The sequence below is a fragment of the Rhinoraja longicauda genome, chromosome 12, assembly GCF_053455715.1.
Source record: "Rhinoraja longicauda isolate Sanriku21f chromosome 12, sRhiLon1.1, whole genome shotgun sequence".
NCBI classification, from domain to species: Eukaryota; Metazoa; Chordata; class Chondrichthyes; order Rajiformes; family Arhynchobatidae; genus Rhinoraja; species Rhinoraja longicauda.
Window position 1 is genome coordinate 46875741 of NC_135964.1, and position 24240 is coordinate 46899980.

Below are 24240 nucleotides of genomic sequence, written 5' to 3' on the forward strand. Positions count from 1 at the left end.
ATCAAGCCACCACATGTTAGCACATCATAACCTACAAGGATTAGACACTGATTCTTCCTTCATTGTTCCTGGGAGGAAAAAAAATGTAAATGTTATCACTGTGCACAAGCAACTCATCGGGTACAAGAACTTTTTACATAGATTGTGGCTTACATAGGCCCCTGCAACAAAAAACATTGACCTGAGACTAAGGAAAATCCATGACCTGGAGGTATTCTTAACATGTCACTTTTTTCAGCATTTCAGATAACTGTCCCTTCAAAATAAAATGTAAAGCAACATGCAGTAAAAGGGTGCTTAATGTGTTCTTTCTGGTGGATTTGTAACACCTTCGGAAACAAAAAAAGACTTGTGCAGTAAAGTTGTCGTTGGTTCAGCTACATCAATGAACACATTAAACTTCAAATTCACATTTTAAAAGGCCACCTTAGCGTTCTACCTAACAAAGCTTCACGTAGCTTGCTTCGCAAAGTAAAAACATAGAAAGCAAATTAGAGGCTGTAAAATAACTGATTTAACTTCAGTTGTGAATCTTTGTATAAATTACTTGATAAACCCAATTTCAACAATGCCCCTTTCTGTTCTCTCGCTCCAGGATTGTTTCTTCGACAAATATAAGGATTTTAGTCAGAGAACTATATCTGGGAAGATTCAGAAAGCAGCTCATGTATTAAGCTTAAGAGAATGTAACTGGTTGGAAATGAGGGCACTGGTGAGTGAACAATGATGCCAAGACTGTATTGAATACATTTTAATTTCTCCGTTCAAATTTGTTCGTTTCAACATGTTAAAACTGAGAGAAGGCTGAGAGAGGGTTTTTCCTGTCTTCAGAGTTTTCAAACTTTTAGACTGATGATTGATAATGTTAAAACACATCTGAAAATGAAACTAATTCAAATCTACATCTTTCCTTCAAATACATTCAGCCAAATAAAACCTGAGCAGGAGAGTGCTTTAACACATGTATATTTGTGTGCTTGTCAGTGATGAAAATACACTTACAATACTAAAACACATACAACTGAACTAGTTAGATTTGCAGAATGAAAAAAACTTAATGGCCATTCCAATTGTAACATTAGAGTAAAAACCTTTTGCAAAATATTAAGTTCCCATTTTTAATAAAGCTGGTATACTTATAACGTACAACATTTTAAAGAACATCTTAAAAAATTATGGCAGTAAAACCTGTAACTATACCATTAGTTTCATAAATATAAATTTAAAGTATGATTTTTTTCACCAGTTATGTGTGCAGACTGTTAATTGGATAACCATATTCTTTTAAATAGACTGAACATACATTTTTCTGAATATTTACAACAGTAATTATATCCAGTAATCTACAAAACATTACAGTGTTTTGCACAATTGCTTCATTCTAGCTTTAATGGTTACATCAAATACATGACGATAACCACAGATCAACACCAAATATGATTCCTATTCTATCAAGTTACTAGTCTCCAAGTCCAGTGCATAGAAAACAATCATGCTTTTGGTTATACCCACTAAGAGGCTTTAGTAACCACCTTTTTTTTTTAATGTACATAACAAGTATCAAAGGCACAGATTTTATCCATTCCAAATTAACCAGTATTCAATCACAGGGTAAAACAGTGCTGCAATATAGGCAAGTGCACTCATGGATAGAAATAAAACTAACCAGGTTCGATTAATTTTTGGGGGATAAAACTTCGCATCTTTACTAAAATTTAAGGATTGGCCACACATTTTAAAAATGGCTTGGATGGCAGAATGAGATGGCGTGTACAGCAATGGGTTCCATTTAATTTTTCTCATTGAAGGATAATTAAGTTGGAGGGGCCCAATGGTCATTTAATGTTCTCATGCAAACACCATAAAATTCTGTCCGTTTTCTGAATTCCTCTGGTCTTGAATGGTTGCAAAAATGTGGATGTATCAAAACAACTTCAGACTCCAACTTGCAACAATAACCATTTCAGTTCTTTGGCCCATCCACCTCTGCTATTTATTACCGCCTGCAACAAATAGAAACAAATGACAAGGATCAGTAAAATCTACTTTCAGCAAAGATTTTTAGTTTCAGTTCACAAGGACAGGTTTCGCTGCTTAGTGCTACCCTGCAGAACATTTGTTAAAATATTCTTAGTCCTCCAGTCTGAACACTTACAGGCGACTTCTCCAACTTCAGATAGCTCCTCTGTCCCTCCCTTCCCCTCCTCCTTCCCAGATCTCCCTCTATCTTCCTGTCTCCACCTATATCCTTCCTTTGTCCCACCCCCGACATCAGTCTGAAGAAGGGTCTCGACCCGAAACGTCACCCATTCCTTCTCTCCCGAGATGCTGCCTGACCTGCTGAGTTACTCCAGCATTTTGTGAATAAATCGATTTGTACCAGCATCTGCAGTTATTTTCTTATACTACCACTTACAGGCACATATCCACTTAAGACTTAAGAAAATCTAGTTGGGTTGTGCAGTGTTGTGCCAGAAAACAGGGGCAAACTGCTGTCTTTCCTCCCTTCCTCTCTCTCTCTTCCCCCCCCCCGGGACCTGACACGATTCATCCCAGGGCTCAGTGTGGAGAGGCTGGTTGCAATGGCTGGTGTTAGGCAGGGTAGGGTGCGCAATGCAGCTGCTCAGCTGGAGAATTTGCCACGATTGATCACAACAGAGTCCGTCACTGCGGTGACATATCCATGCTAGAGACAGCTGTGCAACCAAAAGGAAGACAGAGAGCAGCTTCCATCACATCTAATAGGTACCATGGAAGACTTTACAAGTCTGAACGAAGCAGAAACTATTTCAACATTTAGATGGAAAGTGGTTTAGAATCCAATTGGGATTACAACTGCTGATTTTGGGAGGGAATGTAAATGCCAACATAGACTGTCTAATTCTGTGGTTCCAATAGTCACATTCAATCACCCACTAACATGTTACATCATGGACTAATTAGTTGTTTAAATATGAATTTATTTGGCACCATTTTGCAAGAAACTCAGTATTAACATGCCTTGAAACCACCTGGTTCAGGTATTCCCATCTTGCGCAAAAAGATGGAATACTAATTTGCTCGCCACTCATTGCTAGCTTTTTTCCATGAGTACAGTCCAACATTACCATCCTCAGAGCAAAGTTGGAGCATTTTCCCAGCACTTAAGCTGCTTTGAGTTAGGTTCAATTCAAATGCACCTATTGTTTTGTAAAATAAAGTACGTGTTTTATTTCTTTTAATTTTATTTTTCAGAACATTGTTAAATTGTTTGATTATTAAAAGCTGAATGTCAGAGTATAAAAAGTAGTTTAAATCAATAAAGTGCATTAGAAAAATAATCACGCATTAAAGTGTTCCTAATTGTCTTGGCCATTAATGTTATTGTTGTAATTAAAAAGTGTTCATACAACATATTAAATTAAAAGACCTAAATTTTGTTTGGTCAAGAGGCAAAGCATGATGGCAAATGAAGTAAAATAATGCAAAATGCAAGGAATGTGTTGAAGAGGCAGAACAACTTGGAAGGGCAGGTAGGTGTTGGCATTTCACACAGTTCAGTAGGAAAGTGCTGCAAGGGTAGTAGTTGCTGGAAACAGAAGACTGAACCCAAGAGTAACGGTGAGAAACATGTTTTTAAATGCTGAATGAAACACAATCATAGTGTTGTTATCCGAAGGCAGTTAAAAATAAATATATAAATCCTAAATACCATGCAACTTGAGGTCAGGCCTTCACAAGACAAATTTCATTTTTATTTTTGGTTTAATCTAATGTTCTGTAGCTAATGTAATGAAACAGCAATAAATATTACTTACTTGGACTGAAGTGACTTTGCTTTCTTTGATACTGCAAGACACAGTTTGCATTTGTACAGCTTCTCACTATGACTGCAAAGGTGAACTTGGACGTTCTTCTGGCGACAGAAGGATTTATCACACAACTAAAAATAAACATTTTTCACAGGTTACTGTTTAGAAATTACAAACCAAGCACAAAGTTTAGGTGAAACATTAAAATGCCCAAAGAAAATGATCTATATGGTATCAGCATAAGCAAAAAGGTACACACATCCTATCTTTAGAAAAAGGTTACCCCCTTGAAACTTAATAAACTGAGTAAACAGTCATATGCATTTCCATAAAGCTTCCAAAGACTACTTTCAGGATAATATTTCAAGATTTATTGTTCTTTTAAACTAAAATGTCAATGATTTCAGTGTGGAGTCCCGAGAGTTCACTCACTATTTAGGCGATTTTGGATGTTAAGATCGTCTCTCTACAACTCAAGACACAAAGGAACCATGGAAGCAGTCATCACAGTGACTTGTCATTCTGGAACTGCTCAAATGCAGCAAATTACTTTACCAGGTAGGGATAATAGATTACTTAGCAAAGACCATTTTAGCATAGTTCTGAGGAAAGTCAGTGCTTTAATGATGACTGTGAAATAGTCCAAAGTCACACTATGACTTTGAAGGGAACCAGTGAAGGACACATAATCCAAATCTGTCCAAATTTCATCTATTAAAATTTTAGAGTTCATCTTGTGTAAAAGTAGGCCTTGGAATAAAATTATTTTCCCCATCCCGAGTCTTCCCGCAAGATATCAACCTTATACAAGTTCCAACAAATAATACTTACGAGACATCGCCAGTGCCTTCCCCCACTGTGTCTCATTCTGTGCATAAACAGAGTGTTACAATTTGTGAACGTTGTACTGCATTCATGGCATGTGTGGGCTCCTGAAACTTTGGTCTTTTTCATGCTTTCTTCAGCTATGTTTTTTCTTCTTGCAGTCAATTTGAACGTTTCCTTAAATTTTGGCTGCATTTTCTTCAATATTTGTGCAGCTCCCCGCAAATTCTAAAGTATATATTTGTAATCATGTTAGATGTATTTGCATGGTCCTATTATCATTAGTACAGCATAGGCCATTTTTTAATTTATTTAAATTTAGCATTTAAAATAACTATACAAAGGACAAACACTACAAGTGATTGTTTTGCACATTTCATAATACTGTTATCTATTTATTTCCTACATGAACCTCTTCTTGCTCAGTGGTCTCCATGCTAATTATCTGACATCCTTGCAATACATATGCAAAACAGAGGTTTCATTAGACTCGTGTCATCTTGCTACATTATATCTTACTAAAAACAATTCAACAACCATGTTTAAATATTTGGTTTTAATCAGAAGTGTTCATTCTCTTGGAGGCTTGCAACCTCCTCAAGCTGTTTTTTTCTCCATAAAACGGGGCAGATTTACACAACTGTTATTCTCGTAGGAAGTACATTCATGGAGAAAATAATCTCTTGGAACAATTAGTTGTTTTTCATTGATAAATTCCACTGTGCTTTCAATGTTAAACATTAATCCCAATGAACTAACTTGGAGGGTTAACTGTGAACTCTACTGTGCATGTTGATAGCTCAATGTCACAGCTTATTTACCGTATCCTCATTTTGGCTTTCAAATGGTTTCATAGACACCCTGCACATCTCAGAAAACAGCACAAGCTTAAGAGTTAACTGTGCTGGAATAAGGGCAGACAGGTGGTTCTGCAAACTGGACGTTTCCACGTCATGAACTGAATATAATGCAAGAGATGAATTAGGGAACAATATTCGATTTGCATGGCCGAATTATAACACTATTTCGGACAAGGAACCACTTAAAAGTAACTTTAGAATAGACAATTTTTTTAAAAGCTGTCATTGGTAGAAAACAAAACAGACCAGGAAAAAACTGTTCTACGTAATTTTCCCGCAGTAATCGGGCACCATTGTCCGTTAAGAGCACAGCTGATAACTTTAGATGGTCATTGAAATTGACAAGCAATCACTTCTCTTGACACTTGTGCAATGATACCCTTAAACAATGTACTTTAAAGCCTTTAATATTTTTAGCTTGTGGTAATAGTTCTTGTTATTAAAAAGACCTATTGTTGAACATCCTGCAGGAAAAATAACTATTATTGTTGAGCTTCTAGTCCCCAACTCCCCCATTAACACAATCGTTTCTGTAATGTGATTTTCTATTATGTAAGGTTTCTTAGGAACACAACTATTACATTATTGTAAAACTACCCTATATTGAGTTTTAGCAATAGAGCTGAAAATATCAAATGGTGTGCATACTCAAAATAGCTGCACGCTTTTCATAATTGAAATTTTACAACGGCCATTAATTCCCACCATCCCTCTTCCACAATTTAACTAGCTGATCTCAAGTTCATTTACTCACTTTTGATCCATTCATGTTAAAAAAATCTATTGATCTCAGTCTTGATTTCAACTCCCAGACCCGTTTGAGGGAGTTCCAGATTTATGCTGCAGGAATTTCTCTACCCAATGATGCATCTAATGTTATACTTGTGTCTAAATTCCTTCAAAGTAACCTCTATCGACCCGATCAATTTTTATTTTAAAGTCAAATAAATCACTCACTTCGTTCATTATTTAAACGAAATACAAGCCATGTCACTACATTGTCACCATAATTTATAGCTTTGACCTTCTATCATTCCAGTGAAACTATTACCCACAACCTCTGTGCTCCCTGTCCACTCACACCATATACTTAAGATGCAGTGGTTAAAACTGAAACAAGTACTGGAAAGTACACTAATTTAAATGACAATTCTAAGATAGACACAAAATGCTGGAGTAACTCAGCGAGCCAGGCAGCATCTCTGGAGAGAAGGAATGGGTGACTTTTCTTCTGACTGAAGAGTCTGAAAAAGGGTCTCGACCCAAAACGTCACCCATTCCTTCTATCCAGAGATGCTGCCTGTGATTATTGCCCGCAGCTCATGTCAGACATTGCAGTCCCATTTTATTTTTCAAATTATTTTGTGGAAAGTAAAAATTACCATGTGTAGGAAGGAACAGCAGATACCGATTTACACCAAAGATAGACACAAAATGCTGTTATTCCAGCATTTGTGTCTATCTTTGGTGTAAATCGGCATCTGCAGTTCCTTCCTAAACATGGTAATTCTTTTTACTTTCCACAAAATAATTTGAAAGATAAAATGGGACTGCAAGGTCTGACACGAGCTGCGGGCAATAATCAGTTCACCTGTACACACGTTTAAAATTTCCCAACTTCGAAAGTTCCAGCTGCACATCTAAATGCAACCAGAATGCAGAATGGCTGCCCCTTATCTGCACTGCATAGGGTGTCAATGCAAGTGTGAATGGGATGTCCAGCATTATCAAGCACGTTATACCAGCAGCTTACCATACTGTGCAGTTTACCCCCAAGAATTAGATTGATGTTGATTGCAACTAGCAGCAACAATTGATTTTATATTTATACTTGGACTCAATGTATTAAAAATTATACATTTATAAGATTATTTATAAAATTATGAGAAACAGGTTAGACAGTCAAAACCTTTTTCCACAGGAAGGAAAAATCAAATACTAGAGGGCCTAGCTTTAAGGTGAAAGGGGTAAAGTTTAAAGGAGATGTGCAGTGCAACTATTTTTTTTAAACTTAGTTGTGAGTGCTTGGAACCCGTTGCCAGGGTTGGTGGTTGAGGCTGATAGAATAGTGGTATTTAAGAGGCTTGGGATAGGCATTTGGGCATGCAGCAAATGGAAGGATACAGATTTTGCCCGGATAGATAAAAGCTGGTCTTGGCATCATGTTCAGCACAGACATTGTGGAGTGAAAGGCCAGCTCTTGTGCTGTACTGTTCTATGATAAGCAATAGAATTTATAAAACAGAAGGCAACCATTCGGCACTGTGTTCAATGTTTGAAAGTATCAAACTCATCTCATTTCTCACTCACCTGCCCAAAGACTTACAATTTTCTTCTAATCGCATGTCTATTTTCCCATTTAAAAGGTTACTGTTGAATCTAGTTTCACTACATTTTCAATGCGGTAGATACCAGGCTATAGGTAGCTACACTTGAAAAAAATTCTAATTTCTGGCTTTTACCAAATATCTTGAATCTGTGTTTACTGCGTATCAACCAATTAGGCAACTGAAGGGATCCAACCTGAAACATCACCTAGCCATGTTCTCCAGAGTTGCTGCCTGGCCCATTAATTTACTCCAGCATTTTGTGTCTTTCTTAGGCATTAGATATAGTTTATTTACTCTATCCATTTGATTTAAACTTTGAAATGCTTCTTAAATGTCTCCTTAAACTTTCATTATTTTAAAATAAGCCCAGATTCTCTAGTCTCTCCATGAATCTCAAGTTCTTCAACTTAACATTTCAGTAAACAATTTCTGCACCATCCCCAAAACCTAAAATACTTCCAATAAGTGTACAAAAAAATTAGGTCTACTCTATTGCCTTTCCTGCTTCTATTTATAGAACCTACAATTATGATTCACCAATTCACCAATATAAAATGACAAACAAGTCAATTTTTAATCGTTTGGTTTAATCTCATAATCTAATGCCCAAAATTACCATCAAGACTAAGAAAGGATGCATACCTTTGGTAGACTCTCGGAACCTGTGAATTTTGAACTAGCCCTGGCTACTCGGGACTTCATTGCCTTCTGTGAGGTAGACAGTTGTGTATCTTTGTTTACATTATTAGCATTTGGATTAGGTCGTTTTGTCGCTTTTTCAACCAGTGTATTCTTAATGTTCAAATTTAAAAGCTTCTTTCCATAAAAGACAACAGGTTTGATTCTCTTTATTTTTGCTGCCACATTCTCTTTCATCCTTCCTGAAGCTTCTGAACACGGCAACTTTCTCTGACCAAAGCCAGGTTCAGTTGTGTTACAATTCTGTCTTCTAACTGTTGTTCGATCATTAGAAGTGGTTATTTTTGACTTTACTTTTTCATGCGTCTTTGTTTCAGTTGCACTGTTGTTCCTTATCATGCGACTTGGAGAAAAATCTAATTGTTTGCTTTCGGTTTGGTCAGGTAACCTATTAATTTTATCCTCTTTTTGAGATGATACAAGAAATCCAATGGATAAACCAGCTTCAATTATTTTCTGAGTAGGTGTACGTTTCCTTTTACCCAGGACAGTTTTAATGCAGTGCAAATAATTTTGGTTTTCAGCACCTAAAAACCGGCATCCTGTGCTACTTACTTTCCTTTTAACTTGCTGTGTTTTGCTGGGGGTGATAAGAATCTGCTTTTCTGGGTTCCTGGAAACAGTTTTTAACTGTTCTTGTTTCTTTGTCCCTCGATCAGTTCTCAATCCTGATAAATTTAGTTGTTTATTTCTAACTCGTCTCCTGTTTAGCTGAGGTGTCGCCTTCTGTTCTTTCCCTACTCCAGCAATATTTTGGCAAACTTTTGGAACTAGGGTTTTTCCATCATTTTTTCTTTTTAACTTTCCAGCATTACCTCTTGCAGGCAATTGCTTCAACAGTTTTTCCGTCATGACTTGTTTTCCTTTCCTTTTTGATGGCCCGGCCGCACAGACATCATCAGAAAACAGCTTTTGATTCCCATGAAAATTATGTCCATCCAATAGCTTATTCTTCAGAAGTGTTCGTTTTGACAATCTTCTCTGAGCAACATTTCTTGAACAATTTGGCATATAGTCCAAGTTCTTCAGTTTACACTTTCTACAATTTACCATGGACTTGAATGACTGTCTAGTTCTTCGAGCAATGTGACCATGATCCATCAAGCAAGATGATATCTTAGCTGCAGTGCTTCCTAGTGAGGAAGAGCATTTCTCTGACATATCATACAAGGCACATCTTCTGGATTTTCTGGGCAATGGATTCCCTTCTGTACCGTTGCCGACACTTGTTTGAGTTTCTGATGACACTGCTACCTCCGCAGAACTTACTGACAATTTATTCTTCACACTTGTTTTAGAAATACTGGAATTTGTTTGGCATTGAGACTTTTTGGTTACAGAACAATTTCCACTGCTTCTACATTTATTTTTTGGATGGATTTTCTTGTCAAGTAAACTGTTCCAGGCTTCTATTTTAACTTGAGGGGTATTTATTTGTCTTTTAGTTGGACTACAAACTTCTTCCTTTCCAGTATAACCCTGAGACAAATTGATTTTACAATTTAAAGGTTCAGATTTTAGTGCAAACCATGTTTTGTTTAATTGTTGATTGTCTCCTTTTTGTTTCTGTACTGGTGGTATGATTTTTTCAATGACAACAAAGCAATCGGCAAGTCCTTTTGCTTTAATCCGGTCTTGCTGCAGTTGGCTTTGTGCACCCACTATCCTTCGTTTCCTTGTTCCGGTTACCAGTGAATAATTTCTTACTTTGGCCTGTCGAAGTCTTCTTTTCTGTTTCCAACTAGCCTGTTCTTCCCCAGCAGTAGCAGTGGTTTTTCTCTGCAACCCCAATACACTAAGTAGTTTATATTTCTCAGTTGTGTTAGGTGAATAAAGTTCTTCTTCAGTGGCCACTTGTCTGGCAGGTGACCGGAGAAGTGTATTCACTGCTTTAGAACCAGAGTTATCTTGAGGGCCAGAGTTATTATGATCCAAGTGCTTTGACATTCTTAACCGTGATTTGGATTTGATGGGGGATTTCTCAAGGTTGCTTTTTCTTTGATGAAAAACATTTCTCGACTTATCTACAAATTTTTGTTCAAAAGTAGTAGGAATGTTATTGAGTGCCTGAGTTGCAGCTGAACATCTTTGTGGCGAGACAGATTTAACCTTTAACTTTTTAGATGGAGTTTTATCACAAAAGCCTAATAATTTAAAACGTTTACTGGGATTTTCCAATGCCTCCACCCCCAGATTACCAAAACGGCTTTCAGAATGAACTGGTGTCATCTTGTCTTTGAAACGCCCCGACTGCATTTCTTGTAGCTTAAGAGTAAAATCAGGCACTTTAGTTTCACCTTGAATCACTGATGAATGTGATATTGGAGAAAACACATTTCTACCAAAATTATCCTGTTTTTGTTGTGCTGGACCGTCTTCTAGCTGGCCAAAACGATAGTAAAGATCAGATACATGCTGCCTCGATCCAATTAAAGATTGATCAATACAAACTTCATATGAAGAAAATTCCTTTTTCTCTTCTTTACTGGGTTCCTCTTTGTGTGCTTTGCTGTTCCCAGTTCCATGCAATTTGCACAATGCTGCACATATTTCAACCACTTCCCAAATCCGCAGATGTCTGGCTAAAGCAGATGTTTCAGCAAAATAATCCGGTTTCACAGACAATGAAGACGTGTAGGAAAATTCCAAAAGTGGAAGAAAACTTATGCTGCTGAAACCTAGAGAGCAAAATATAAATATGATTACAAAACAGAACGAGTCTTTCAATCATCTATGAAATTCCAAGCAATCCATTTGTCAAAGTCTGTTTCTATAATTAATTGTTAATGGAGGTTAGTTTCTTTAAAACTACAGGTCTAAATTTAATCTCACTAATCTTTTTCTTATTTTTTCATCTTTTAAATGCAAAGCCTGTAACTAGCATGACATTTCTATTGGATGCAACCTTGGTCCACCTACATTTATACAGGTATTTATCGGAATAATTTAATGAACACCAACACAATTTTGCATCTGAATACTGGAATTATCTTTTTCCTGCTGGTATTAATCCACCCACATCGGCAATTCTTCTGCTTCAAATTTTTATTTTTTAATATCATGTAAATGAAGATTTCACCTCAGCTCTTCGGTCAACCAAAGGCAAAATTATTCCATCTGCTATTTGCAGTGTACAATCACATTTCTATTTCCTGAAATTTGTGTGTGAGGGTACACTACTCTATCAAACCAATTTTCAACATGTGCACTATTTTAATAGTGAGATTTGAAAGTAAAGGAAATGTCACAAATGCCAAATGCAACCGTGTTTAAATAATAAAAGCAGTAAGAATAATAAGGGTGCTCTACTTCATAATTGCTAAATCATAAATCTAGCATTCTGTCACTAAAATGAAGGCAATGGAAATCAATTGTTGTTGAGGCAAATACAATAACAATATTTAGAAGACACTTTGACAGGTATGTGGATAGAAAAGTTTAGTATCTGGGTCAAACAAGGGCAAATGGGATCAGCATAGATGGGCATTTGGTCGTCAAGGACATGTTGGGCCAAAGTGCCCGCTTCTAAGCAGCTTCACTGACTAATTCCTCATGATCAAGAACACCAAATGTCACAATGAACGGTTGAACAGTTTCCTGCACATCTTGTAGATTAATATTAGTCTTCATAATTCATGCAGGGAAGCAGATCTAATTTACAAGTTAAGCAGAAATATTGAGACAAATGCTGGAAACATTTGGCAGGTCAGGCAGCTTCTGTAGAAAGAGAAGCAAAATCAACATTTAAGGTCAAAAACCCTTCACCTTGCATGAAGAGTCTAATTAGTTGAAATAATAATTTCTGCACCTCTTTCCACATGTTGACGACTTGTTTCCAGCATTTCCAGTTTCAGCAATTTTTTTAAATTTTCAACGCTAAAGAACAAAGTGGGTTTCATACACTATCTAATATTTTCAGCACAAAAAGAGACCACTTATCCCTCACAGCCATTGCCACTGCTCTCCACAAACCTCATTCATCTTAATTCATTAATTGGCTGGGTAAATGTAAAAATTGTCCCTAGTGGGTGTAGGATAGTGTTAATGTGCGGGGATCGCTGGGCGGCACGGACTTGGAGGGCCGAAAAGGCCTGTTTCCGGCTGTATATATATGATATATGATATGATATGATCTCAAATCCTTTCATCAATCGTTATCCCCATAAATTTATCTTGTTTCTTTTTCGCCACTCACCTAGACCATTCAGAAAGCAAGTTACACTTTATATACTTCATTATAATCTGTAAATAGCTTGCTCATGAATTGCATATTAATTTTTTTTAATTAATTAATGCATCATGAATCATGTTAACTGGAGTTCAAATATCAGATTACATGGACTTGGAGTTGACAGTTGACCCTAAAAAATAGTTTTGATGCTTCTGTCACGCAAGATACTAATAAGCACTTTACAATCAGCATGAGGAAAAAATCTTAAAAGGCATGGATGTGAATGTAGGTGAATCAGATGAATTTTGAATGCTTTAAGTAGGCTTTACAACTGCCAGTCCATCGTTACACAACTGCAATTAGAAGTGTAATTAGTGAAATAATTAAATAATGAAAATTCTGCGACTCCAGCACAAGTAAATAATGGAAACAATACTTGTTATTCATATTCTGACTTTTATGTTCCCAAATGCTTCAACAACAAATAATTGATTGTTTTTCTGAACAATACATTATACTATTTTATAGGTATGTGCAAGATACATCTTCTGGATGCACTGGGACGCATCCTCAGTGATGTGACCTGGGGTCATCGGGTGTTTCGGGTCTCACAACATCAGATACCCTCGCCCAGGCGACCCAGCCAGGGTTGATCAGGCCCTGACTTGCATCCCAGCAGCAGTTGCCCTCTTAATCCAAAGCCATCTAGTGGCTTTCTCTGCGGCTTCGCTTGCAGATTGAATGGCCCTCTTCTTTGCCAGCCCCGTAATGCCCAATTGGTTGAGGACTTTGCAGAGTGAGCGTCCTGGTAGAATAAATAGCCAAACGGTCCACTGCGTCCCACAAAACTAAACCAAAGAAATTATATTAACCTGGGGATAAATGCTGAGCAGAATAGAGGACTCCTTTCTTTCTCCCAAAAGTGCAAATATTTAACTAAAAGGAGATTTAGTTCAACATCTCATCCAAAATTATGCATGGCAATTGTACAACCTGTCCTTAGTGCTATATCAAAGAGCCAGCCTAGGTTATGTGTTCAACTCTTTAGCGTGGATTTTAACTTTTTGAAGTTATGACTCCTTATCACCAAGATAAGCTCCCATCCGGATTGCAATATGCTTAAAAAAGAATTACTTAAAAGTCCTTCACCTTTCAAATCCACAACTTTATTAGACATGGTTCCTTTCTCTGAAAACAGATCCTGGAAGTATTCACTAACAGCTGCCAAAACAGCACGGTGAGCTGGATAAGATGTTTTCTCCACTATCAAAGTCACATCACAAAAAAGTCCTTTTGAACGTTGGCTGTTCAACCTCTCAAGCACTTTGGTGCAGTGTGAAGTCAGTTTACGAGTTATGTGCTTTTCTTCTGAAATCTGTCAATAAAAATCAAATGTTTATAACATTTCTTTCCATTCAGAGTAACTTCTGTATTGACTTTGCCCGCTCCAAAATGACCAGCCCTTAATAATAACCTGCTCTCATAACATTGCCTGTCTCTGCAAGCCTGCTAAAACTTATCCAATGCATGCATAAGTGATTTATAATTCTTTTCTCTCTTCCTCTAACCTGAGAAATTAAATCATTATAAGCAACCTTCCTGAACAGCTTCAAACACAACTGCTAATTCACAACAAAGAAGCTTGCCATTATTTAGCCATGTATGTCTATTCATCCATACTGTAAATGCATCAAACAAGCATCACTATGCAACCTGATACACACATGATCAACATGTGATGCAACTTGCGGCAAGCATGCTCTTAAATATTAAACTACAAATATTTACCAAAAAATATTAAACAATTAAGTTCAATGCAACTCACTTAATTCGAAGGAATATATATCACCAGAAACATACTCTTCTCCCTTGTAGCCATTCTTCCCCATTGAGATAATGGCAGTTCTGAATCTGAGCCAAGTTTAATTTAGCCCTGGGCATAATTCAACAAGAATACTTTTCAGTGTAACCGTTAGGAAAATTCTGGAAGTTGATGTTGTTCCATTAGACTTCACAAAGGAACACAACACTAGAGATTGTTGGCAAAATAGAGAATTGCTATCTGGAGCCATAAGATGTGAGCAAGGTACTAAAGGAGTACTTTGCGTCAATATGCGTGTGATAAGGATGATGATAGTGAGATTAATATGTGGAATGTTAGTATTCCAGGATATCTAGTAGGTGGTATAGGTTCTACACAAAACATGGACGCGAATGTCCCTCGGACCCAACAAGATCTATGCTAGGAGACTGCTGGGACCTCAACTGAGATTACTGTACAACCACAGGCAAGGTCCCAGAGGACTGGAGCATAGCCCATGTTCTTCCTTCAAGAAAGGCGATAGGGATAATCCAACAAATTACAGCCATACATCAATGGTAGTGAAGAGGATTCATGGGAATAGGATTTACCCATATTTGAAAAAGCATGGACTTATTGGGGATAGATAGCTGGCTTTGTGCATTAAAATGCATCAGATCTATAGTCATTTGGTAGAGTGGATTCAAAATTGGCTTGGACACAGAAGGTGGTAGTGATGGAAGGGTATTTCTGACTGGAGGTCATGACCAGCAGGGCTGTGGCGTCGGAGTTGTCGAGTCGGAGCAATTTTGGTGCTGCTGGAGTTGGAGTCAGTAAAAAAAGTCCCGACTCCAACCTCAACATAAATTTTAGAGACTACGTAAATCGGAATTTTTTCGTCAATACAAACCATAATTTCTACTTTCAGTGGGATGCTCGACACAATATTCTAGGTTAAAAGGTTAGTAAGGGGTTGGGTAATGAAGGAAAAAAGGTTGGGGCTCATTTAGGTAAAAGTATAGTAAACTAACCGGGGGGGGGGGGGGGGGGGCTCCACCCCCCTCTTTAACCGAACCTAAACTAACAGGGGGGGCTGCGCCCCCCCTCAACTCCCCGCAATCCCTTACAACAAGTTTCCTCAAATTATTTAATTATTACCAATGAATAGAGACTACTAAAGTGAGTTATGAAAGTTAAGTAAAGTATGTCAGTTATTATACCTCGGGGTCGGGGTCGGAGTCAGATACACAAGAAATCAAGGAATCGGAGTCGGGTGTTTTGTGTATCAACTCCACAGCCCTGGTGACCAGTGATGTTCTGTAGTGCTGGGACCTATGTTGTTTGTGATATTTAGAGGGATGAAAATGCTGATGGGCTGGTTAGTAAGGAAGGTTATCACAGCAATACATAGATCAGTTGGAGATATTATCAAAGAAATGGCAAATGGATTTAAATCCAGAGTTTTATCATATCGTATCGTAGGTGCTGCCCTTTGGGAGGTCAAATGCAAGGGAAATGTATATAGTAAGTGCCGCAACCCTTGGGAGCAATGATGTACAGAAGAATCTTGGGATGCAAGTCAAGTCCATAGCTTACTGAAGGTGGCAACACAAGTATGGCAAGCTGGCCATTTTTAGATTGGAGATTGTTCACTACATTAAATAAGTCATGTAACTACAATCTTTGTTGTATAAGAACACTTTAATACAATGTTTTTTAAAATATTAAGTTAAAAGGTGCTGAGAATCTATGGAATCATTTACGAAGGACGTTTCACAACTTCAGTATGTCTCTAGAACTTTATAGCTAATCAAGTACTTTGGAAATCCAACCATTCCACAGCTGCAAAAAAAAATGGCAACAATTTTCAAATGAAACTCATTCCTTAATGAAAAAATGTTTTGCTTTACCAACTTGGTTGTCCCAGATACTAAGGACTCTAGACAAAAAGTATCTTGAATTATGTTATTACTCCTGAGGATGCATGCTCAGCTTTCGATGTCCAATTTGACATGTCAATCCCACGTTTGCTTAATATTGTGTCAAAGCACTCAATTCCAAACACAGATTAATTGCTCAACTTGGAATAGGACTTGACCTCAATCTTCTGTGCTGACTGACATTTGAACTCATATCTACTTGCACCAGCACTTAGTAATCAATGGGAATTGGCACAATTAAATATTCTGATGGTAAACATGGATCTAAAAGTTAAAAATCCTCAGAATTGGAGTATGCATTCCAGAATATCGATGGATGGTAATAAGGACGTTTATACCATAATGTGCAAAATAATCTTTGGGAATCAACCATTCAACTGCAAATCTAAAAGATTACAAAACATCACAAAAGTGAAAATGAGAAAAATATATAATACGTGATCTTGTGTTTGGCAAGTAAAAGGTGACGGATTAAGATGGTGAAAAGAACAGGGTTGCAGTGCTTTCACTTGCCTGGAACCTACATTCCATCTCGCCACCTGCCCCTTCATTAAACTCATCTCCATGGCCATGAACTAATACCTCATGTAGCTCAATGTTAAATTGCACTTAATGTTTCCCAGAACTTCAGGGCTTTTCAAACTTTCAAAGGCACCATGCTATTGCAAGTGGCTGTCAGTCATTATCTGAATTGAGATGCCTTGCATTGCAGTTTAGAGCAGAGATTACAGCACAAACTGAAACAGAAGGGAATAAGGATTTGAAAATACAAGGGGAAAGGGAGGAATGGGATTAAAACATTTTACTCAAATTAAAAGATCCAGTCGCCAGATTTAATGAAATTGTTTCAAAATTTACAAAAATTATGATTGAATAAACCAGATGAATTTACAAGATCACCTATCAACAAACAAAAAGTAATAATTTTATTTTATTCCGTCACATACCAGAGGATTATCTCTCCTGTCTTTGCATTGTTTGCATCCTTGGACATAGTCTCTGATGTCTGGAAACATTCCTTAAAAAAATAAAAAGGCCTATTAGTGCAGATAGACAAAGTTCATGCAAACTACAGGAAAGTTTGGATCAGATGCACATTTGCTATTGCAGTACTTTAAAAAAGAAATGGTATCCGACGTTGTCAAACATATACTCTACAAGCATTTGGGAGACCAGGGAGAAAAAATATAAATCACTTATTTTACACAAATCATCATAGAACCTCTGAGCCATCATCTATATTCTTGAAGGTAGACACAAAATGCTGGAGTAACTCAGCAGGACAGGCAGCATCACTGGAGAGAAGGAATGGGTGACGTTTCGGGTCGAGACCCTTCTTTAGACTGATCACCCGAAAAGTCACCCATTCCTTCTCTGCAGAATTGCTGTATGTCCCGCTAAGTTACTCCAGAATTTTGTGTCTACCTTCGATTTATACCAGCATCTGCCGTTCTTTCCTACACATTTATATTCCTGAATTTTGCTAGATTGTGTCCCACCATTGCCTTTGTCAGAGACCACAAATGGTATGATTACTTTGAAAGAATGAAGAACTAGACTTATAACTTCAGTAATTAGAAAATGTTACTTCCTTTATTGAGCCAGTCCTTCATGGGCAGCCTTAAACATTAGGCAAAGCTTTCGAGAATGTGGTCCAGAGGACATTTTTTTTCATGTGAAGGATTGATATGATAAACAGTCACAATCTCTTACCACTACAATCAAGTCAATAGTCCACATTTTCAATAGCCTGCTGCAAGTTCCATATCTCCAGTACTTCAAAGCTATCACTTTATGATGGGTTGTGTCTAATTTTCTCTACCAAAATGGATGACCTCATCCATTTCCATATTAATCTGCATCATCTACATCAATACCCATTTAAATAGCCTACATCTTTCAGAAACCTACCAGTATCCTTCTCACAGATCAGTCATTCACCTACATTTCATCAGCGAACATAGATACTTTGCACTCGATCCTCATTCAGACCACATGCAGGTAGACTGGGAAAATCAGGTTGGAAATGGACCCCAGGAAAGAGAGTTTGTAGAGTGCCTTCGAGATGGATTCTTAGAACAGCTTGTACTGGAGCCTACCAGGGAGAAGGCAATTCTGGATTTAGTGTTGTGTAATGATCCTGATCTGATAAGGGGACTAGAGGTAAAAGAGCCATTAGGAGGCAGTGATCACAACATGATAAGTTTTACTCTGCAAATGGAAAGGCAGAAGGGAAAATCGGAAGTGTTGGTATTACAGTATAGCAAAGGGGATTACAGAGGCATGAGGCAGGAGCTGGCCAAAATTGACTGGAAGGAGGCCCTAGCAGGGAAGACGGTAGAACAGCAATGGCAGGTATTCCTGGGAATAATGCAGAGGTTGCAGGATCAATTTATCCCAAAGAGGCGGAAAGACTCTAAGGGGAGTAAGAGACACCTGTGGCTGACGAGGGAAGTCAAGGACAGCATAAAAATTAAGGAGAGGAAGTATAACATAGCAAAGAAGAGTGGGAAGACAGAGGATTGGGACTCTTTTAAAGAGCAACAAAAGTTAATTAAAAAGGCAATACGGGGAGAAAAGATGAGGTACGAGGGTAAACTAGCCAATAATATAAAGGAGGATAGCAAAAGTTTTTTTAGGTACGTGAAGAGGAAAAAAATAGTCAAGGCAAATGTGGGTCCCTTGAAGACAGAAGCAGGGGAATTTATTATGGGGAACAAAGAAATGGCAGACGAGTTAAACCGTTACTTTGGATCTGTGTTTACTGAGGAGGATACACACAATCTCCCAAAGGTTCTAGGGGCCGGAGAACCTAGGGTGACAATAGACAATAGACAATAGGTGCAGGAGTAGGCCATTCAGCCCTTCGAGCCAGCACCGCCATTCAATGCGATCATGGCTGATCACTCTCAATCAGTACCCCGTTCCTGCCTTCTCCCCATACCCCCTCACTCCGTTATCCTTAAGAGCTCTATCCAGCTCTTTCTTGAAAGCATCCAACGAACTGGCCTCCACTGCCTTCTGATGGAGGAACTGAAGGAAATCCACATTAGGCAGGAAATGGTTTTGGGTAGACTGATGGGACTGAAGGCTGATAAATCCCCAGGACCTGATGGTCTGCATCCCAGGGTACTTAAGGAGGTGGCTCTAGAAATAATGGAAGCATTGGAGATCATTTTTCAATGTTCTATAGATTCAGGATCAGTTCCTGTGGATTGGAGGATAGCAAATGTTATCCCACTTTTTAAGAAAGGAGGGAGAGAGAAAACGGGTAATTATAGACCAGTTAGTCTGACATCAGTGGTGGGGAAGATGCTGGAGTCAATTATAAAAGACGAAATTGCTGAGCATTTGGATAGCAGTAACAGGATCATTCCGAGTCAGCATGGATTTACGAAGGGGAAATCATGCTTGACAAATCTACTGGAATTTTTTGAGGATGTAACTAGGAAAATTGACAGGGGAGAGTCAGTGGATGTGGTGTACCTCGACTTTCAGAAAGCCTTCGACAAGGTCCCACATAGGAGATTAGTGGGCAAAATTAGAGCACATGGTATTGGGGGTAGGGTACTGACATGGATAGAAAATTGGTTGACAGATAGAAAGCAAAGAGTGGGGATAAATGGGTCCCTTTCGGAATGGCAGGCAGTGACCAGTGGGGTACCGCAAGGTTCGGTGCTGGGACCCCAGCTATTTACGATATACATTAATGACTTAGATGAAGGGATTAAAAGTACCATTAGCAAATTTGCAGATGATACTAAGCTGGGGGGTAGTGTGAATTGTGAGGAAGATGCAATAAGGCTGCAGGGTGACTTGGACAGGTTGTGTGAGTGGGCGGATACATGGCAGATGCAGTTTAATGTAGATAAGTGTGAGGTTATTCACTTTGGAAGTAAGAATAGAAAGGCAGATTATTATCTGAATGGTGTCAAGTTAGGAAGAGGGGATGTTCAACGAGATCTGGGTGTCCTAGTGCATCAGTCACTGAAAGGAAGCATGCAGGTACAGCAGGCAGTGAAGAAAGCTAATGGAATGTTGGCCTTCGTAACAAGAGGAGTTGAGTATAGGAGCAAAGAGGTCCTTCTACAGTTGTACCGGGCCCTGGTGAGTCCGCATCTGGAGTACTGTGTGCAGTTTTGGTCTCCAAATTTGAGGAAGGATATTCTTGCTATTGAGGGCGTGCAGCGTAGGTTCACTAGATTGATTCCCGGAATGGCGGGACTGTCGTATGTTGAAAGGCTGGAGCAATTAGGCTTGTATACACTGGAATTTAGAAAGATGAGGGGGGATCTTATTGAAACATATAAGATAATTAGGGGATTGGACACATTAGAGGCAGGAAACATGTTCCCAATGTTGGGGGAGTCCAGACATGTTCCCAATGTTGGGGGAGTCACAGTTTAAGAATAAGGGGTAGGCCATTTAGAACGGAGATGAGGAAGAACTTTTTCAGTCAGAGAGTGGTGAAGGTGTGGAATTCTCTGCCTCAGAAGGCAGTGGAGGCCATTTCCGTTGGATGCTTTCAAGAGAGAGCTGGATAGAGCTCTTAAGGATAGCGGAGTGAGGGGGTATGGGGAGAAGGCAGGAACGGGGTACTGATTGAGAGTGATCAGCCATGATCGCATTGAATGGCGGTGCTGGCTCGAAGGGCTGAATGGCCTACTCCTGCACCTATTGTCTATCGTCTATAAAAGGAATCCTGTGTGGTGGCCATCTATATTTTCTCACTGATTAGTTCCCCCACTAAGCTTCATTAAGCTGCCTACATTTGCCATCAACTAACCCATCCAGATCTATTTTTGATTATGACCATATTCTCCACATTCATAACTGTAATTGATTATCATAGAACAGTACAGCTTGGGAATATGACTTTCGGTTCACAATGTCTGTATCAAACATGCTGCCAAGCTAATCTCCTATGCTTGCATATGATCCATATCCCTCCACACCCTGCATATTCATGTGCTGATCTAAAAGCGTCAAACACTGCCATCATATCGGCTTCCAACATGCTCCAATTGCAGCTTTCACTTTTTTCACTGCACATTTTTTCCCCAAAAGTTATGCAATATTTATTGCAACGGTTGCAGCCAAATCTTTGTTCAAGGATACTGCTTTGGAAACATGCACCTCAACTGTGGACCAAAGAAAAGACTGATGAAAGAATTCCAAAATTTTGCCGCATACTAAAATATGGAAAAGGTCCATAAGACCATATCTCTTCATGAAGCGTTGTGTCATTCCTTCCCTTATACCAACTGACACTTTGTAAAGCTCATTTACAATTTATATATACACAAACGTAATTGCCGATGTAGGAGAGGTTATAGAAAATGGTTCAAGCCACAACAACTTGTACCACCTACCACTCCATTGTGTTTCTCATCAATTACTTAAAGGAATGCAGGAACCCCTTTTCCATAATTTTGAGAAATTGCCCTTAACCATAATACTGCAATATCATTTTTTGCCACTAGAGGTTCACAATGAGCTACCCAAACTTCAGAGGTCATCCTTGATGAAAAATGCTGAAGTCGATGTTCCAACAATGGACTTTTAACCTTTTTGTTGACACACTTTTCAAGAATATACAACTGCATGAAAACAAAAGTTTCCTTTGAATGAGTTCCTGGTATTCAGATTTCACATAACGTTTATCAGTATTTTATGAATCAGTTGAGTTGACTCAAATCAGAACTTTTAAAAACCCTAAAAATTCAACACTTATGAAACGCAAATTAGTAATTTGACTTGAAGATGCTATCTCAAAATAAATATATCTAAGCGATGGTGTCCTAAGAAACATCTCTCCTCACAACTCCTTAAATTTCAGTGCTGTTTTTCAACTTTAAAAAAAAATCAATCTAACATTCCACACCTTCCCAAAATCAATCAGGCATTCCCAATCTGGGCTAGGCCTATGAATATCTTTGCTCCTCAGAAATCAGCCTTGATATAGTGGGAAGCATCAACCCAAATTACTCTTGCGATCACCTAGTCATAAGTGATAGGAGCAAAATTAGGCCCATCAAGCCTACTCGACGATTCAATCATGGCTGATCTATCTCTCCCTCCCAACCCCATTCTCCTGCCTTCTCCCCATAACCCCTGACACCCATACGAATCAAGAAGTCCCTTATGGGGAAGGAGCGTGATTGTACTGATAGAACTTAATGAAAAGTTCAGAAAAATAAGCAAAATTAAAAGATAATGGAAAATCAAGCAAAAAAACACAACATATTTGCAGATTCTGACCACACCTTGGCTGAAAACATAGGAAAGGACGAAGTAGGTATGAAGGAGGAAGAAATCGTCTTGCCACAACTACAACAAACACTTACAATCTCAAAGTAGTAAGTTTCTGAATTTGGCCATGAACCCTTTTCAGGTCTTTGGGTTCTCAAAGCCAAAACAGCAGTCACATGAAAAGAACACCCAGCTCCAATGAGGAAAGTTGCAAGTTCATGTGTCACTGAAGAGTTTGAGCTCCTCGCAGGCAAATAAATTCCACCACATTGATTTAGGAAAGAGATATTTTCCACAAAAAGAAACAGACTCAACCAGGAGAATTCAACCCCTCCCCCCCTCCCTTCAGCTCTTTCTAGGTAAACCCGCTAAAATATATATATATATATATCTTTTATAAAATAAAACTTTTGAGGCAGGCCACCGACCCACCTTCCCACCAATAGTTCTCAGAGACATTCTTGTAGGTCTCTTCCATGGTGCAGTGTCGCTGGCCGGCCGCCGGCTGCTGCTGCTGCTGCTGTTGTTGGTGGAAGGAGGCGATGACAGCGCTTCTCTGCTCGGCGGCGGCCCCCACTAGCACCTCGGTGTAACTGGTCGCACCCCTCTCCAGCCTCTTGCGGTACAGGGTCCCGTCTATCACTTCGTAAGCCGATGATGCTCCCGGAGAGCAGCCATCATCATCGCCCGACGAGATGATGGCGATGGCGACGGCATCGTCGTCTCCGTCTCTTTCCACTCCGGGATTTTTTTCTTCTTCTTCTTCATCTTCGTCGTCGTCGTCTTCTTCCTCCTCCTCCTCCTCCTCTTCGCCGCCGCCCATCGCCGAGCCCTGATCCTCGGCGTCCTTTAAATACCGGCTGACCACCTCAAACGTACCGCCGCAGTCGCCGGCCATTTTACAGGCCCCTGTTTTCTTCATAAATCAATTAGTTGCTCCCCCCCCCCCCCCCCCCCTCTCCCCTCTGGTGCGTTTGTTTCCCCCCCTCAAATAAAATATTATTTTCACTTTCTTCCTCTCAGTTGGCGTTGCCCGTCGCTCTTTAACTCCCCCGCGCTCTCTCTCTCTCTCTCGTTTTCTTTTTAATCATGTATACGGGTTGATTTACTCAATATCTCTCCCTCAGCCGCAGAGACGGCAGCCACCAGCTCTTGACTCTTCCACCGCCGCCGTCCCGGGTCCCGCTATTTATATAACCTCGGGCTCAACCTAACTTGATGGCGAGAGTGCGATCCCGCCGGGCTATTGGACCGCCTGGGGTGGTTACACTTTCTGATTGGCCAAGGGTGGGTGTGGGGGGAAACGGGGGCGGGGTTGGGACCCATGACGAGTGTCACTTGGCCAACAAGGTAGGTTGACCCAACACTTAGCCCGGCCTGGGCACCAGGGACCACGCGTCTGGCAGAAGTCAAGTAGGCTTGACTTGTCTTCAATGCTGCAACTCAAAACAATTTTTTACATAACAAACGTCCTTGCAAAAAAAAACACCCCACATTCTTCAGGACTCTGTGAATCTCACCTACCCCCCCCCCCCCAAAATAAATTGTTGAACTTGCAAAAGAAAAAAAGT

General features: G+C 39.2%; 1 protein-coding gene across 3 annotated transcripts; it reads right to left on the minus strand.

The window, feature by feature from the left end:
- On the minus strand, window positions 1–23595 carry LOC144598989 (uncharacterized). 3 transcript variants are annotated; one of them, XM_078409684.1, is made up of 7 exons: window positions 23102–23595; window positions 17365–17435; window positions 13826–14051; window positions 9061–11183; window positions 4623–4844; window positions 3798–3922; window positions 1–2003 (listed from the first exon to the last, which is right to left on the minus strand). In XM_078409684.1, exons 1-7 carry the CDS (start codon window positions 23589–23591, stop codon window positions 1997–1999), a joined length of 3264 nt encoding a protein of 1087 aa, XP_078265810.1. In that variant the 5' UTR covers window positions 23592–23595; the 3' UTR covers window positions 1–1996. The 3 variants fall into 3 exon arrangements, with proteins under 3 accessions (XP_078265810.1, XP_078265809.1, XP_078265808.1); XM_078409683.1 differs by having other exon boundaries at window positions 3798–3892; window positions 8449–11183; XM_078409682.1 differs by having other exon boundaries at window positions 8449–11183.
- Between the last annotated feature and the right edge of the window lie 645 nt (window positions 23596–24240).